At 47.5% G+C, this 15,232-nt stretch overlaps 1 protein-coding gene across 2 annotated transcripts in view; it reads left to right on the forward strand.

Moving 5' to 3' along the window:
* The window catches only part of TTC28 (tetratricopeptide repeat domain 28), a 189,774-nt gene that overhangs the window by 155,431 nt on the left and 19,111 nt on the right, over nucleotides 1-15,232 (forward strand). For both annotated transcript variants that reach the window (XM_075167455.1, XM_075167456.1), the window contains exons 13-14: nucleotides 5,699-5,839; nucleotides 13,709-13,853. In XM_075167455.1, the coding sequence (XP_075023556.1) occupies nucleotides 5,699-5,839; nucleotides 13,709-13,853 (286 nt within the window). The remainder of the gene's footprint in view (nucleotides 1-5,698; nucleotides 5,840-13,708; nucleotides 13,854-15,232) is intronic.

Here is a 15,232-nt window from a genome sequence, read left to right on the forward strand (position 1 = left end):
AAACCCTTTTGCTTTTTTCTGGGGCACTGAGATTTGTGGGTGAAACACTCTTGAGTCCCCGAGGCTGTGGACAAATGTCTTTTTTCTTGGGGAAAGCACTAACGGTGCTGCCCTGGCCATCACGAGCCGTTAGCAACCTGCATTAGAGGCTCACCCTGCAGATCGCGCTCTCTGCGCGACCCATAGTCTGCAGGGGCAGTGCACACCCGAACCTGGTGTTCCAGGTAATGATGTTAGCCAAGAAAGAAGAAATGATAGCATTGATCCTCGAATCGATTTGTGCTCAGGGTTCTGTGGGCAACTGGGAAGCTGTTCAGCTCTCCTAATTAATCCTTGTTCATCTTTTGTAATAGCTACTGTAGGCAGCAAATGCAGCTGCATAGCTGACACTGCAGTGGCATGAGTTAGAGCATTGTTGTGCAGAAGGCAGAAGTAAAACCAAGCTGTGCTTTGTAGTCCGCTCACCAGCAGTGTCCTTGGCTTCCTGCCCCTGATGCTCACACCTTAATCTGACAGAATGGGAATTTTCCATCGGATCGAAATAAGAACATAACCCAAGGCCTGAAGTTTCCTGTTAGATGTTTCAACTATGAGGAATGGTATCAGATTTCCCAGTTGCTTTCCCCAGGGCTTGCTCCAGTCTCTCACAGACAAATTAATTCTCCCCTTGGGGTCGGGAGAACATGACACTTGGTTGTGTTATGTCCCCAGTACCAGTAACAAAATTGGTTGCAGTCAGCTTGCTGGGTTTGAAGCTCTGAGAGGGCTGCGGACATGTGTGCTCAGCACAGACGGTGAGTCCCTCTATGCTTGTTCCTTCACGGGAGCCTTGGATGCTGGAAGGGAGCTAGAAGCCATCAGATGTTCTGGACTCAGGCCTGGTAGATTGCTTTTGTTATTTTCACCAATTTAAAAGTAAATTAAAGAGTGTGTGTCTGTGCTGGGATGCTGAATGTGTCCTGAAAGGTTTGCAAGGCAGGATGGGCTTAGGTTGTGGTGATACGTTCTCCTGATTTTACATTTCTTTAGGGAACTGAAGAGAAACCTCTGCCTAAGATTTTTTTTTTTTTTTTTTTTCTTTTAATCCTTCTCCTCTGTACCAGAAAAAGTACTGGATTTGAGAAGGTTTGGGAAAAGGTGTCTCTCTCTAAGAAATCGGTGGTGCATAGTGCCAGGTTTATCTTTGCTTCTTGGTGCTCTGGCATTGCTAGTCCGGGGAATGCATGCGCTGGGCTCCCCAGCTCGGCCTCCTGCTCCTGGAGCAGGAGCACTGGGTTGCGAGTCAGGAATCAGAGCTGTGCACTTCGTGTGCGACTTCTGAGGCCTGGCCAAGCCTTGCTGCTGTTGTCCAGCTTCGAGAGAGACAGCAGCTCTCCCGCCTTTGGCTGCTGCGAGAGGCGTGAACTGGGACCATTGCAGCAATGAAATGCCTCTCTGGCTTACCCTGTGGCGTGGGCTGTCCACTCTACTCTTGGGCTGGAAGCGTTTCCTGTCTGTGATAACCCGCTTCTCTGGCAGGACAGGGCTGCGAAGGCTTCGGGGCCTCTCTGGTTTGGGCATGGGGATAGGACTGGTGCTGCCGCCACACAGACCGGCAAATGGCTCTGTGTGTGTGTGCACCTTTTCTGTGGTTCCTTGGGGAAGAGTCTGAGGTGTGTTGTAAGGGTATCTGCTGGGTATCTGTGGGCTGCACTTGGGCAACACGGCCAGCGTTTCTGGGCTGGGCTGTGCAAGGGCTTAAATAGCAGCAAGTTTGAACAGTGATAAGGTGTTCCCATTCAAGCGTACAAAATGCTGGAAAGCAGTTATTATTCCTGCTTGTCCAGGAACATCTGAGAGAAAAGAATTGTGACACTTTTAAAACTGTCAAGAAAAAAAGACTTCAGATGGATAACGTGTATCTAGAAGAAAACTTCTTTGCTTCACTGCCTTAGTCTCCAAGGAGGGAAGCAATGTCAGAGTGATCCATGTGGTTTTGCAGCTAGGAGATAGATAAAGGCATGGGGTCTGAGGTTTAATTTCTCTCCTGAGGGTTTTTGTTCCCTTGGGGTAGCTGCACAACGATTTTCTTTTCCTTTCTGGTTGTTCTTCTGCTAGTTATAAACATTTTTGTAACCACCACACCGATTATCCATAAGTGATGATACTAGATACAGAACGATTAGAAAACATCTATACTACTATCGTGAAAACTTCTGGTGAACATGATGTTTGATCCTGTTTATCTGATCATGACGTTAGAGTCTGGAAGTTCCTTTGGAGGGTCACTGAGCATTTAGTATTGCCATTGGGGAAGGACGAGCTTTAGTCATCCAGTGAGACAAGGGATTTGGGGATGCAGTCTGGCTAATGCAGACCTTGTAAATGTTACTGAAATACTGGCAGTATCTGTAACAGATTTTGAGCATGAACAGGTGAGTTGCTGCTATTGGTAGCCAAAATGGTGGATCTGGCGCAGCAAGCCTGCAGGTCAGCAGTCAGCTTGGACTTACATTAGGACTCGTTCTTTGTCCTGAACTCAATCTGGGCTTGGCACTTTGTGAAATTACCCACCAATCTCACAAGGGCATTGGCAGGATTGCGTCCGCTGAGTGCTGTAAACAACACGTGCTGCTGAGATGGGTATGTGCTTAACTCATAATGTTGAGACAGTTGGAAACCAGAATTAGTGACAGCCGACTCATCTCCAGTGATCCCCGCATCTGTGTGTATTGGATTTACAGTTGTGTCTCATTTGGATGCATTTTGGGTTTGTGCTTTCTGAAAAGGTGCATAACCTTTTTTGATTGTAAAGGTGGCTTTCTGAAGGGAAACAAATATTTTTTACAGGATTATTCATTTCACTGTGAGCAGTAACAAACTGCTTGTAAGTCTAGGGTTTTTATTAAGTACTCTGAGAAAGAGCAAAGGGTCTTTCAGCCAGCTGAGTACTCGAAACATAAAGGAACAGACATACACAGGGGAGTTGCTTCCTTCATATTCTCAAGCCCTGAGAGTCTTACAAGCACGTAAGCACTGCTATCCAAATGATCATAATCATGAAATTATTGCTAACATATAAATGCTACATTTAAGAAATGGCCTATCTTTGCTGGTGGTGGTGTCTAGGGTTTTTGGGTTCTTACATAAAATCTGTTCTGAGACTTCTGCTTCTGTTAGTCACACCTTCTGAGTTACGTGTTTCAAGTCTTGCTCGAAAATGAGTTGCGTGATTCCCATTACAGGAAAGGTCAAAGGCTACTCCCTCCAGCCTTCATGTTTCCTGATTTTGCAGATGTGTTCCGGATGTTGATGCTTCATCCAGTTCTGTCTTGTATGTGGACCATAAGCTCTCTGTTCTGTTGGAGAGGATAGAGTTACTCCCTCCAAGGTGTGGATACTGACAGGAAGGATAAGACGGGGGAGAAAAAAAACAGACTGAATTGTTTCCATCTACCCTTCTCTTAAAGCATCAGGGTTGTGTGATTCAGAAGGTTGCATCTATCTCCACATGTTGATGGTTGAATCTTACCCTCTAGATATGCATATACACCACCAAAATCTGCAGGTATGCCTCATGTAACAGACTTGCAGATACTGTTTTCAGTTCCATTAACCATTTGTCACCACAGATTCTCCTCCTGTCAAAAGGAGTCCTTCAGTCTTTAGGTTCTAGGATGAGTTTTTAATTTACTGTGATGTCAGCTTCCTCCTCTCTTCGTGATGATGGTAGTGGTATGTTTTTGGTTAAGGATTCTGGGTTTAATGCTTGTCTCGGAGATCATTGGGCTGGTGTGGTATGATCACAGGCAGAAGCTCCTTCCCCACTTCAAAATTATATGCAGGGAATTAAACAAACAAATCTTGTCTGTTCCATGTGGGTGAATGTCATGTTCTGCTTTGAAACTCTTTCCCCACATGGATCAAGTGCTTGCCTACAGCATTGCTGACTGCCACCATGCTCCAGCACACCAGACCCCCAGGAGAAGCTGTCATCTGCTGTCTGCAGAACCTGTTCTCTGCCTACCAGCAAAGAACAGAGGGATTTAAGTATGTATAGCACACATGTGAAAACTTTTGTTTGGCTCTGACTTCTCAGTTCATAGCTTGCTTAAGTGCACTGTAGTTGTCTGCTCTTGTGTTCAAATTTAAGTGCCATTGCCTTCCATAATGCTGTAAGCAGGTTTATAGGTACTGTTGCATCTCCAGAGTGGCACATCTTCCCATTTTCTGCTCCTGGAGAGGAAGGGATGCTGTCATGGGATGTGTCATCAAGATTTTGCTGTGGTGATGTTCAGTTCCATACTGCAGCCTTCGCTTTCTGCTAGAAATGGTTCCTTTCAGCTGGTCTAATTAAGCTGACAAATAACGCATACTTGCAAAAAAATGAAGTGTGAGAGACTTTAAAGTCTGCTTGAACTTGTGTTGGGACAGACTCCATTCTCTTTAGGGAGAGCATGTGGCCTGGGTTCATGAACTCAAGATTTTTGCCTCTTTAAGGAGCTCCAAATACTCATTGTGAGTGTTACGCAAAACTGTGCCAGGACTCAAAACTGAGCATGCCTGCAGCTGGACAAAAAAACATGCAGGAGGCAGCTGTTGACCACATTTTCTTTTCCCTTTTTTTTCCTTCCCCCCTCCTCCCTCCCCCAACCCCCCCCCCCGCCTGTTGTTCAGCTAGCCCCATTTCAGTGTTCATTAAGTGATTGGCTTTTGTTAGGACTTACTCTTTCAGGTTATTAAATTATATTGACCTGGAAGTACGCTTACAAGATATCCTGTGATCCATACAGCAACATAGGGACAGCTCTAGTTACCTGCACAAGTATGTGTTGTGCATTAATTTAATTCATGTGCTCTTGTTGGAAAGAGCCTTGAGGAAAGGCTCCAAGTTGTCAGGAACCCAAAAGGAAACAGAAATGAGATACAAGGCGGCTTCAGCAGGTAGCATAGCAGGTTTAGCTGTGTACAAATTCCAAGGTTTGTGATGCACCATATAACATGCAAATTATTTATTAAAGGGAGGGGTTGTTAAAAATGCACATACGATAGTTGTGTTTGCCTTCTGCTTTTAGAAAGAAGAAAAAATACAAACAGCAATTTGACAGAAAATCTACATTAAGATGATAATTTAGGTATTAATGTCAGGAGATGGAAAATTTAGAAATTTTGGGCTCTATTTCTCTCTGTATTGCTGCTGTCCTAGTGGTATTGATAGAGTAAATTTTTTTTCTCTGTGCTTTCCCTGTTTATATAGCAGGAGCAGTAGCATGGCTCCCTTTTTTATGATGAATTTTGCCAGTGAAGGAAGCATACAGAGCTTGGAGTTATTATTGTGGAAATCTGAAAAGGATGCACTAACACATGTTCTTGGTCAAATCAAGGGCCGAGTTGGCATTTGCTGCAGACCTCAGCTCTCTTGTGTTGTGCTAAAGCTCCAAAAGTCCATACCTACAGTGCATGAGAATTTGTGTCCTGTATTTCCATCAATGTGTGCCACTCTAAACCTTGAGGTTTAGGAGAAGAAGAGGGGATGGGGTTGTTGCTCTCTTATATGCCTAACAGGAGGAGGTGATGCAATCCAGGGAAAATTTGACTTTAGCATTTGGTTGAGGTTGTGTCTGAAAAATATTTTCTCTCAAACTGGCTGAGCATTTGTCACAAAGCTGTTGCTCTGTCTTGCATCAATGACTCCTTCACCCTGCTGTTCCCTCTGCAGAGCCTGTGCCAGTAGCGAGACTGAGAGCGAAGCTGGGGATATCATGGACCAACAGTTTGAGGAGATGAATAACAAGCTGAACTCAATGACTGATCCGACTGGCTTCCTGAGGATGGTCAGCAGGAACAACCTCTTGAACAGGTGAGAATACAGCACTTCACTGTGGGGATCAGCAAGCAGAATGAGACATCTTGGTGACGGGTTTCTCTCTAAGTTGCAAGTTTAGGGTGCAACCAATGCCATTGCTCATGGTCTCCCTATTGCCCTAAGTTGTGGGGGCACAGAGTAGCAAACTGATACTGTCCTTTACGGTAGCAGTAACCGTCCATTCTTCACAGCATGGATGCATGGGGAACATTAAGCATCTGTCTTAGGACAGATGTACTGTCCTAAGTATGTTAGTACTGTGCAGCGCTCTCCCCTTCTGAGCAGAAGGGCCCACAGGATCCCTTCTGTCCTTTTCTTTTGTGTTCTTGTGTGGTGCAGTGAGAATTTCTCCCTCCCTCAGGAGAGCTCTGCATCTTGCTCCTGATGGGATTTAGAATCCATTACTGCCTAGTGTTGCATGTGCAGCCAGCCTGGGAGCTTCAGGTGTCTGGTGGCCTTCCACAAATAGATGGCCTGTTCGGGGTTGGTTTTGTTCTACAGACTCAAGTGTTGGATGCGAGGGACAAAGAAGCCCTGCCAGCTCCTGAAAGGGCATGGGGTCCTATTGCTTCCTTCTTTAGAAATAGAAATTTTCAGTACCAGGAGGCAGGACAAGGACTGAAAGCATCATTGTGCCTCTTGTGGGAGGGAGGACCCCAGGCACAGGCAGAGACCTAGATAGGACTATGTATTTCACTTAAGAACTCAGTAGCTTGGTTTGGGAGGTGTAGGGGGTGGCATCTTCATTGCGTTTCTAGGTGAATTTGATAGCTTAAGGTGATAGCCAGCAAGGACTTGTCAGCAATTATTAACTGATAACGCTGTCCTGAGGAGCAGCCATTTCAAATTTGCTCTTCTTCTGGCCAAGTGCTGTTTTTGACTATCTGAACAATTGCAGGGGAGCTCTGTTTAGTCCCCGCTGTCTGTGAGGTGTGGAGCTTGGAGCTGTCTGCTACACACTTATGGAAATACTTGTTTCTGTTGATCTTAACTGGTGTGCTAATTAGCTGGGAATTACCTGCATTTCCAGAGTTACAGGACTGTGTGCTAGCAGCACAGTCTCCACTCATTTTCTGCCTCTTACAACTTGATCAGGTCTCAGTCTTTCACATTACTGTGCTGATTAGGACAAGCATTCGAAATGAAAATTGAAGACAGAATTTTTCCATGTTACCACTGCCCCAGTGGAGAGGGGCTGCATGACGCAACCCAAGGTTTCTGGCTAGATCCGTGCTCCAGCATGGATTGTGAGCTCAGGATACCCCAGGCCTTTCTCAGCTGGAAAAGAAAATGTGATCAGCCTGCAGTGTTGTGAGCCATCACTGGAGCTTGTGAGCTGTAACAAGCATCCTCATGAAACTGGGAGCTGCCTGTTGGCACCAACAACTGGCCTGTTTTTCTTTCCAGAATCCACATGCGTATTTGTTCAAGCTGCTGCATTGATGATGAAATATGAGTACTTGCTAGTTTGGGATCAAACAGGCAGATCCCCAGGATAGCTGAGATGTTTTGCTAGTTCATCAGGCTTAGAAGGACAGGAGAATGCCCCTCTGATTAGAGGGGAGAAATATGATCCAATTCTGCTCCAGGGAATGCTAATCCTCAGGAACACTGCAGAGGCCAACCATGCAGCATCTATGTCTTTCTGCTCCACAGGAGCCAAGCGCATTACCTTGAACCCACATCCAGGAGCTTACCTCAGGTGCCTTGTCAGGTAACTAGTTTGCAGCTTTTAGGAGAAGCTCAGGGATGGGACAACTTGGGCACTTAATTAAAAGCACCCTCACAAGAGCATCAGGAGGAGCACTAGAAGCAGCCATGTCTTTGATGTTCTCGCCATGAGCACTGAGATGAAGAGAATGAGAAGACACTGCTGAATGGCCTGCCTGCCCACCTTTTGCCTGGTGGGGTGTGCCAGGGGGCTCTAGTGGCAGAGCTAATGCTGCCACATCTGTTTTGCACCTGGCTTGCTGAGCCCTGAATTCAGAGTAGATGCTGTAGTCCTGCCCAAGCCTTTGAATACCTCTTGTACTTAATATCTGTTCCAGTCCGGTAGATGATCAAACTGAGGCTACAGAGTCTAGAAGGGCACTGTAGAAAGTATTAGCTGGCCTCTTGCTATACCGTGTGGTTCTTTATAATTAAGCTGTGTAGAGAGTGGTGTGGCTCATGGCATGCAGCACACTGAGCTTGGGACAACAAGGAGGCATCCTTGCAAGAGCCCTGAAGCTTCAGGAAGGAGACAGATGAAAATCTGCATGGAAGAGAGCAGATTAAGAAATAAAAGGGGAGCAGGCAGCATTTCTGTGCACTGGCCTAGAGCTTTAAGAAGGAACTGTGAGATCTTAGGCTTTGGTTAAGTAATAGAATTGAATGGTTAGCAAGAGCACAAGCTGTGATCTTGCAGCTCCAGACTCCAGCTCACCTCCTCTGTGCAATGGCTTTTCTGCCAGCTAGTACTGGAGTGAGTTCATGTAGCTGTAGGTCAATGCTGAGTGGATTGTTGCTGCTGTAGTGCTTCAGAGGATGGTAAAATTGTGGCTCACAAGCAGTGACTGAAGGTACGGTGTCTGTTTGCTTTGGCTTTTGCACTGCAGGGGACAAAGATGAGTAGGGCCTGCTTGGAGCTGAGAATAAGAGCTTGTCTTCCCTACTGCCAAGGCAGGCCCTGCATTCCTCATGTGGGGCCTGAATGCTTGTTCCCATCTTGTGCTTGAATGTTGGAGATCCTCAAGGGAATTTGCATGGCTTGGGGCCAGTGCAAGTTCCCTCACGCACAGGAATTGCACATGCTGTTAAGGTCCCATATTAGAAAATGAGGCCCTGGAGATGCTGGGACTGTTTGGAGCCATCCAGTCTCCATGTCTGGCAACCAGCGGGTGACTGAAAGGAACCCCTTGGTTTGGGACGGTTGCCCTCTGGCTGCTGTCATCAGGTAGCCTGACTTTTAAGCAGAGAATAGTATGATTTTTTGGCAGTTCTGCTTAGAAAAGCAAAAGTGTGGAGGTTTGGCAGTTAACTTAAGGAAGAAGTGAGAAGAAACGGACTTTGGAGGAGAAGGAAGCACTGAAGGGACACTGCAGTGATCTCGGTACTGGGCAATAGCTGTCTAAGCTGTGGATGCCACTGATATAGCCCCCAAGATAGTCCCAATTGCTCATGTCTTATACAGCTTCTGTTTTCTCTGCTCCTTAGGGCTCTTAGACTTTTGTTGGGTTTCCAGATTAAAATCTGATTTCCTCCCTGCTCCCGTCTTCTGCTCCAGCAAAGGACTTGATCACTGTCTGTACCTGGACATAGCTTCCCCCACCTTTTCTTTGGCCCCTCCACCATCATGGGGATACAGTTTGTCCTCCTTCCATGTACCTGCAGAAGACATGAGAATCAGCCTTGACGCTGCTCAAAGGGTAAAATATACTTCCTTGAGGGTAATTTTTTCAGTGGAGTCGGGTGAGAATTTGTAAAAGGCAAATTGGGAGGTAAGGAGCAATATAACTTGAGATGTGAATTCACTTCTGCCAAGACCATTGCTATCTCCCAGCTCCCCTTATGATTGCAAAGAGCTTGATTTTTTTCCAGCAGAGTCAGCATGCTCAGGGTCCATGGCCAGTCCTACAAGCATAGTTGGAGATTTCCAGAGCAAGCTCAGTGCCCCAGTAAGAGTAAAGTCTCTGAATCCAGCCAGAGGAATCTAGCAGAAGGTGGTTACAATTCGCATGGAGCCTCAGCAGCAGTAAAAACATGGCTATTGCCAAGATACTGTTTCATCTCTTTTTGCTCAGGGTTTGTCATGGTGACCATCATAAGATGTCTGAGCACATCTCCCCTCTCCTCTTGGTATGGGACCCTGCCTTTGTGTTGATTTTGGCCCTGTTGGCTGTGCTTATATCGTCACACAGCGAGGACGAGCTGCTTCCTAATGGATGGGGGGCCAGGAGCCGGGTGCAGCAGCCCACTGATGGCTGTGCGGGTCAGTCGGGAGGGGGCAGGTCTGAGGGGATGTTAGCTGGCAGGTCAGGCTCGGGATCGGCAGGGTTCACGGGCAGGCGCCGGCGGGACTCTGATGGAGCTGGAGACAAGCATACCTGCAGTGTAGCTGAAGCAGAGACTGAAGGCCCAGCCCCCAGCATAAGGAGAGCTCCTGGGCCCGTGGGCCGGGCATGTTGGTGAAGGCCCCAGTTCAGGCTGGTGAGGGTCATTAAAGGCTATTGATGCCCTCAGGGGCCTGACAGCCTGCCCTGGCGAACCGAGCAGCTGACCCGCTCTGGAGCAGAGGGATAGGGGTGTACCAGGGATGCTGGCTGGCCCAGGATGAAGCGAGGTCTTTGTAAAGCAGATAGGAAAGCAGTGGCTGGAGAGTTTCTTATCTGTCTGGTTCTCTACCGTACAGGGTGCAGTGCTGTAGCTGCCCAAGTACAGACCACACAAGCAGAAAGTGCTGGGTGGTCTGTGGGTTTTGTGCAACCACTGGTGGATAATTGCAGATCCTTGAAAGCATCCACAGGGAGCTCATATCTGAATGTTTTCTGGAGCTTCCCACAGATTGGTATTCGGAATGTGGATTCAGGGCTGCATCTCTAGGAAGGGTCTTTTTGAGGAAGGCTTGCAGAATGACAGGCCTGATGGATATCCATTGTCCTGAGGCTGTCAGACCACTGCAGCAGTAAGTCTGACCCCCAGCCCTCCAGAATGGCTGTGCTTGGTCATGAGTAGTATTTGACTCGTCCAGAGTCCTAATGAGTGCCAAGGCAAGAGCAGCTCTGTTCTGATTGCGGTATGAACCCCTCCTTCCTGCCTGGGCCCAGCCTCGTTCATCCTCTGCAAGCAGAGCCAGGCCCTGTGAGACTGGTGGTAGGCCAAATCAGTCTGAGCTCAAGGCTTGCATGACATGGGCTTTCTCCCCCTTTCTCTGAGGCTGTCATGGGATCATTGCTTTGTTCTTGCATTTCCAAGACAAAGGGCGGAAGCAGAGTTAATGCTGATATACGCAGGCAGTCCTGAGTCCCAGTTTGTGCTGTTTCCTCTGCTTGCTGCACGTCAGGCTGCTTTATACAAAGGGTTATAAACAAGCAGCACTGCGGCGTCTTTGCAAAGGCTTCCAAATGAGAGATTTTACTGTTCCAGAAATCAGGGGACCCCTCTACATTGCCAGAGCAAGGTAGAAATGATCAGTGCAGCATCCCAGAAGCTAGCACTGACGCTCTGTAGAAGCGACATTTGGCCGAAAGATTCAAAAGTCTCCCTCCTGTCACATTGAAATCACCTGGACTCAGATGCCTGACAAGCCACCTGGAGAGCTGTTTGTTTGCACTGGTTTGAGAGGAAAGGGAGTGGGCTGGCCTGGGGCTCCAGGTCTGCTCTGCCTGCTACAAAAGATCTCTGTCCATCCTACCCCTATGGATTTTTTCTCCTTTGTGTACACAAACACACAGGCAAGAGATGTAAAAGATTTATGATACTCCCTTGGTTTTGTTCTAATAAAAAGCAATGCAGGTGGTGAAGGAATAAATCTAGAGCTGCTTGGCTGTGAAACCAAGACGAAGGAGGCTTTGCTGATTAGAGTAATCAAGCCCCTATTCCCTGCAATAAATTAATGTGTTAAAATTGCTTAATGCAGCAGGTGAGGCTGGCGAGTGCCACCTGCTGGCAAATAGCTCTGCTTCTTGGGAAGGTCAGGGCTGTTGTGCTTGGACTAAAGCTCTGCATGCTCACTGGTTCCTAGATAAGCAGTGGGGTATCCCTGCCCTTCTAGACTGGTATATCGGGCAGGATATACTAGAGATGTGCTTTGAGCACAGGGTCCAGGGCACTAGAAATGCATGAGATTGGGAAAGCACAGTTTTCATTTCCTGATCTGATTTTAAAATCTGTGCCACATAAAGTATGGAAACAACTGAGTACTGCAAAGTGCTTGGCTCAGTCAGCTGCTGCAGTGAAGCTAGGCAGAGGGTCCAGAGGGGAGCAGACAGTGTTGAGTCCATGCTGATCCTGCAGTGAACTTGGTATTGTGCAAGCCACCTAGTCAAATTTTCAGCAGCTCTGAGTAGCAGCAGCGTACTTGTACCTTCACCAGAATCTCTGCATCAGAGAGCATAGGCAGTTGGACACCAGGCTTCCATCTGTATTCTTAAATTACTCCTGTTGGCCCATAAGATGTAAATTCCTTGTTTGTGGGGAGCATGCGTGGTAGCATCGTTTTTTCTTTAGAGAATAGGTTTTAGACATGATGTGAGCTGGATCTGGAGACTGGTTGCAGCAACTGAGGACAGAAAGAGGGGAGAAAGAAATTTTCTGAATCTGTTGATATGTGTCAGAAAAGGTCAGGGGTATATCTGAGGCCTGTGGTTTGTCAGTGGTAGAAGGAGTGCACTTGAGTGCAATGTTTTTGCTCTCTTTGTCTTTTCCTGCATGTTGGCTTAATCTGGTAGTATGAAGAGACACTGTGCCTATATGAGTGTGTGTGTATATCTGCTATAGGCGTATATATGCATACATACGAATATCTATGCCTATAGCAGATATGCAATCAACTATTAATATATCTCATTGATTAACATATCTGTTGGATGCTGAGTTTTCTTTTGATTTCCTGGATGTGCAAGTATTTTCTGTTTTTATTTCTTTTCTGTGTTGATAGCCAAGAATTGATCCAGGCAAGAGGTAGAAATAAGGAACAGAGACAAGGCATTTCTTCTGAGTAAACGTTCTTAAAAAAAGGACATTGCAGACTAGTGTCCTGACAAAGCGTGTGAGTTTGGTCATGTATCAGGAAACTGTAGCTGCTTTCCTGTTGTGTAAATTGCCAAAGGCACGTAGCATTGGAAGGTGTCTGAGAGGCAAAACAGTGCTGTGCTTCATAGAGACTAAGAATGGAGGAAGGCTTTCTCTGCGCAGCAGCATCAGAGTATGATTTGGACTGGGATTTCATGGAACCCTCCATCGAACGCATTTGGCACCTTGAGGACAACGAGGCGTGTTTTGCCTCATGGGTGGCCTTTTATGCTTGAGATTGTTGTGTTCATTACTGGACAGCCCCAGTGGTGACTCTGGTTACACTTCAGACCTTGCACTACTGTTACTGTTTAATGTCTTATTTCCCTCCCTGCCTGTTCTTTAAGGCCCACCTGTTAAAACTCTCTGGAAAGTTACCCTTTTCACATAAAATGGTTGTTCGTGGCACCAAGCCAAGGATAACCTTTCTGGGGAGCACAGCTGCTGGATCAGTGAGACCAGAATGGGGCAACATCATTTCCTCAATAGGGCAATAACTTTTTGTGGCCATGCCATCTCAGTCTCCTTAAAGTGACGGTGTTTGGTGGCTGGTGATGCCAGGAGAATACGTGCAGAGCTCTGTCTGTGGGGATGTCAGAAATGGGCTCCAGGACAGCTCTCTGACTTTGTGGAGCTGTTCAGAGGAGTGGCAGCAAGTGCAGGTGTAATCTTCAGGTCTTGTTGTTTGCCTGTTGTCGTATTTCCTTTTGGTACCATGCTAGATGAGTTGGTGCAAAACCTAAGTGCAAATCTTCCTGTGATTGTAATCAGTTGTTAGTGGGTCTCATGTTTGCCTGCACACAACTGCTATATATAAGTATGCAGTAAAAACTCTTGAACAGCACTTCAGGCACTTGAGTTTGTAGAGAAACTCCATAGCAATGTAATATGCTGTCTGCAACTGGTTCAACCTGCCGTTAATTATTCATGGTGGTGTGAAGCTGAATGGGAGGATAAAGCCCTGCCATGAAGCATCTTACAGAACAGAGCCCTCTGGATGGACAGGGATGGGCTCAGTGTTACGAAGTCAGAGCAACCTGTAGTGGACCTCAGATTTCTGCAACTAACCTCTCACTTGCCTTTTGCCCACAGGAGCTGTCAGAGCATGACCAGTCTGTTCAGCAGTACCATGTCTCCTGTTAAGGATGGAACATCATCTCTTCCAAGGAGGCAGACTTCCTTCACCAAACCCCCACTCCGTGCACTCTACGACTTATTGATAGGACCTATGGAAGGAGTAAGCCTTTGGCGCTGACAAATGTAGAAATTCATTTACCAAAATCCCCTGTCAGCGTGGGAAAGCAAGAATAGGCAGCTTGAGGATTGTATCTGAAGCATGGTAGTTTTCACTTGGTCTTCCCAGATGGGGAGACTGGGTGTGATGGGAGGTGGAAACAAGGGATGTCGCTGTTGATACCACTTCCAGTCAGCTGCCAAAGTGTAATGCTTTTGATGAACCTAAGCAGGAAGTGTATCCTTAATTCACTAATACTAATTGGCAAACTGAGCAGCTCTACCTAGGCACAAATAGGTCAGGCAGATAGAAAAAGCAGTACTGGGAGCCCGGCAGCACCCTGCGCCTCCTGCTGCCGTGCAGTGCCGTGCTGGCAGCCAGCTGCAGCCAGACAAGCTGGGCCTTGCTCTCCCTCCATCCCAGGGGTTGGTGCTTCTGCAAGGAGATGGACGTGCTCCTGGCAGGTGCAGCGGGTGGGAGCTGCTGCTGGGGCTGGTCAGGCGCTCGGCAGCCCACTTGGTTCACTGCCGCTGTCCCAGCGCTCGGCCCATTCAGAGCTCTGCTCTGCGCGTGGCGGTGCTGCACTGGGGCGCACCTGCCAGCGCAGGGGTGGAGGGCACAGGCCCCGGCGTCGTCCTGTGCTGGTGGATCACGGCGTGAATGCAGAAGCAAAGGGAAGCTGTGTGGTGCAGTGTCCTGTAGCAGCCCTGGCCAGCCCGTGCGGGAGGCCAGGAGTGGCAGCGCGGCCCCTGGTTCCAGTCTTGCGAGCAATGGCAGGATAAGTTAAAAAGTCCTGTCTCTGTCGTGCGGTATCTCTAGCTAGAAGAGGTAAAGTCGCTCAATCAAGAACTAGTCTTTTCTCAATTTGTATCCAGCTGAACAAACAGATCGAAATGTCACCATGCTGTCATGTGAGAGGGAAAAGCAGCTCTGCCTTGGGTTACTTTAAAGGCTGTTTGGACACTTTAATCTTGTCTGTAGATGTCGCTTCTGTTGTGGAGGCATAACCTTTGTGAGCCTGAGCCTTTGTTAGCTCTGTCAGCCTGTGATCCCGCTGTCACGCCGTGAATCTTGGAGAGTGGGGCCTTCCGCTCCAGAGGCAGCATGTGCATCCTCTTTGCAGGGCAAGGAGGTCAGCCCTGCTTACAGGTTTTCTTTGTCATCTTCTGCAATGTTCTTGAGAAAGCTTCACCTGGGAGTTTAACGCCTGCCTACACCTAGTGTAAATAGGTAAGAAAGGCAGGGAGTAAATCCTCATGGGGAACCCCAGGAGCCTGCTTCTCCTTCCCGGTGAGGATGCACTGTGCTTGGGCAGTGCTTGGCAGATTTGGGTGTCTGAGGCCCAAAATTGTCTCCAATAAGGTACCATAGGGCTTGGCAGG

The sequence above is a fragment of the Calonectris borealis genome, chromosome 18, assembly GCF_964195595.1.
Source record: "Calonectris borealis chromosome 18, bCalBor7.hap1.2, whole genome shotgun sequence".
In the NCBI taxonomy this organism is placed as follows: Eukaryota; Metazoa; Chordata; class Aves; order Procellariiformes; family Procellariidae; genus Calonectris; species Calonectris borealis.